The sequence below is a fragment of the Phaethon lepturus genome, unplaced genomic scaffold (assembly GCF_000687285.1).
Source record: "Phaethon lepturus isolate BGI_N335 unplaced genomic scaffold, ASM68728v1 scaffold45237, whole genome shotgun sequence".
NCBI lineage: Eukaryota > Metazoa > Chordata > Aves > Phaethontiformes > Phaethontidae > Phaethon > Phaethon lepturus.
The window spans coordinates 1-1,337 of record NW_010553412.1 but is presented as its reverse complement, the minus strand read 5'-3'; the positions used below and the strand labels follow the sequence as shown (position 1 = coordinate 1,337).

The 1,337-nt window shown below is 50.0% G+C and overlaps 1 protein-coding gene across 1 annotated transcript in view; it reads left to right on the top strand.

Annotated features, from left to right (window-relative positions):
* The window catches only part of LOC104624222 (zinc finger protein Aiolos-like), a 1,259-nt gene extending 713 nt beyond the window's left edge, over nucleotides 1-546 (top strand). Inside the window, exon 3 of the mRNA XM_010291532.1 lies at nucleotides 2-546. Coding sequence (XP_010289834.1) covers nucleotides 2-546 — 545 coding nt within the window. The remainder of the gene's footprint in view (nucleotide 1) is intronic.
* Nucleotides 547-1,337: the final 791 nt, after the last annotated feature.

Sequence of the window (1,337 nt, the reverse complement as noted above, 5' to 3'; positions counted from 1 at the left end):
TCCCCGGCCCCCGAAAGGGCCCCCGTCATAAGCGGTCTGTACCCCATACCGCTGACCCGCGCCGACGTGCCGAACGGCGGCTCGCAGGATGCGGAGAAGAGCCATGCCCACCTGCGGGACAAGAGCCTGTCTTCCGACAGAGGCCTTTCCCCAAACAACAGCGGCCAAGACTCCACAGACACTGACAGCAACCACGAGGAGCGGCAGAATCCCGCCCTCCATCAAAGCCAGATGCTCCTTGCTCAGGCCCGCAACGGCCTCCAGTCCTTGAAGGATTTCCCAAGGCCGTATGACATAATCAAGCCGCCTGCCATATGCCCACGCGACGCCTTTAAGGTCATCAACAAGGAAGGGGAAGCCATCGGGGTCTACCGGTGCGACCATTGCCGCGTCCTCTTTTTGGATTATGTGATGTTCACCATCCACATGGGCTGCCACGGGTTCCGCGATCCCTTCGAGTGCAACGTCTGCGGGTACAGAAGCCATGACCGATACGAGTTTTCCTCACACATAGCGCGAGGAGAGCACAGAGTAGTACTCAAATAAAAGGACTGGTTTTCCGGGGTCAAAGGCTTTGTTTTAGACCGGAGGGGAGGCTTGTTTGGTTTTTTTAATTAGTATAAAGAAATCTCTTGAGTATTTTTCTATGCCGGTTTTTAAATGAGCGTCACAGGGAGGTGACGCCATTTTAGTTTTTTTTTTACAAATAAGTCAGTGTTCTGTAGCATCTATGCCTAGCTGCTGTGGTGAGTGGTACTTTATAAAATACCAGGAGCAGAGACCGATTTTTATATGAACTTTATTTTTGTGAAAATTAAGAGCCATCTAAGATGTTTTTATTTTTTATTGTGCATTTGCTTTAACTCAGCGCAAAAGGTTTTTATACCCCGCTGCCAGTCTCCCTGCTTGGTCAGACGTATAGCCAGAAGTACATCGGAGGAGCTTTTTCTAGCTGTTACAGTGACGATGGTCCTCAAACGGCTCATCGCCGAAACAAGGAGAGCGCACGTCGGGGAGGGATTATTAATTCCTCTTTAAAGGTTTTCCCCTAAGTCTTAAAGAGCGTGTGGCCCCACCACACTTTCATTTTTCTTACCCCTCTGTTCACTTTCTTTAAAGTCACTCCCACATACGTTTTACCCAGTAATAGCAAAATAAGAGATTAGACGTATTTCGGGGTTGGGGTTTTTTAACAGGATGCATTTTTGGGATACCCAGTGAGGTCATGGGTTGGCTCGTCCGTGCAGTCTGGCGGAAATCCTGATTTTCACTGCTGGAAAGTCTGTCTTTCTGATGGGCGCCAAGACGAAGCTGCGCGGTGCCTCGTGCCCCTGCCT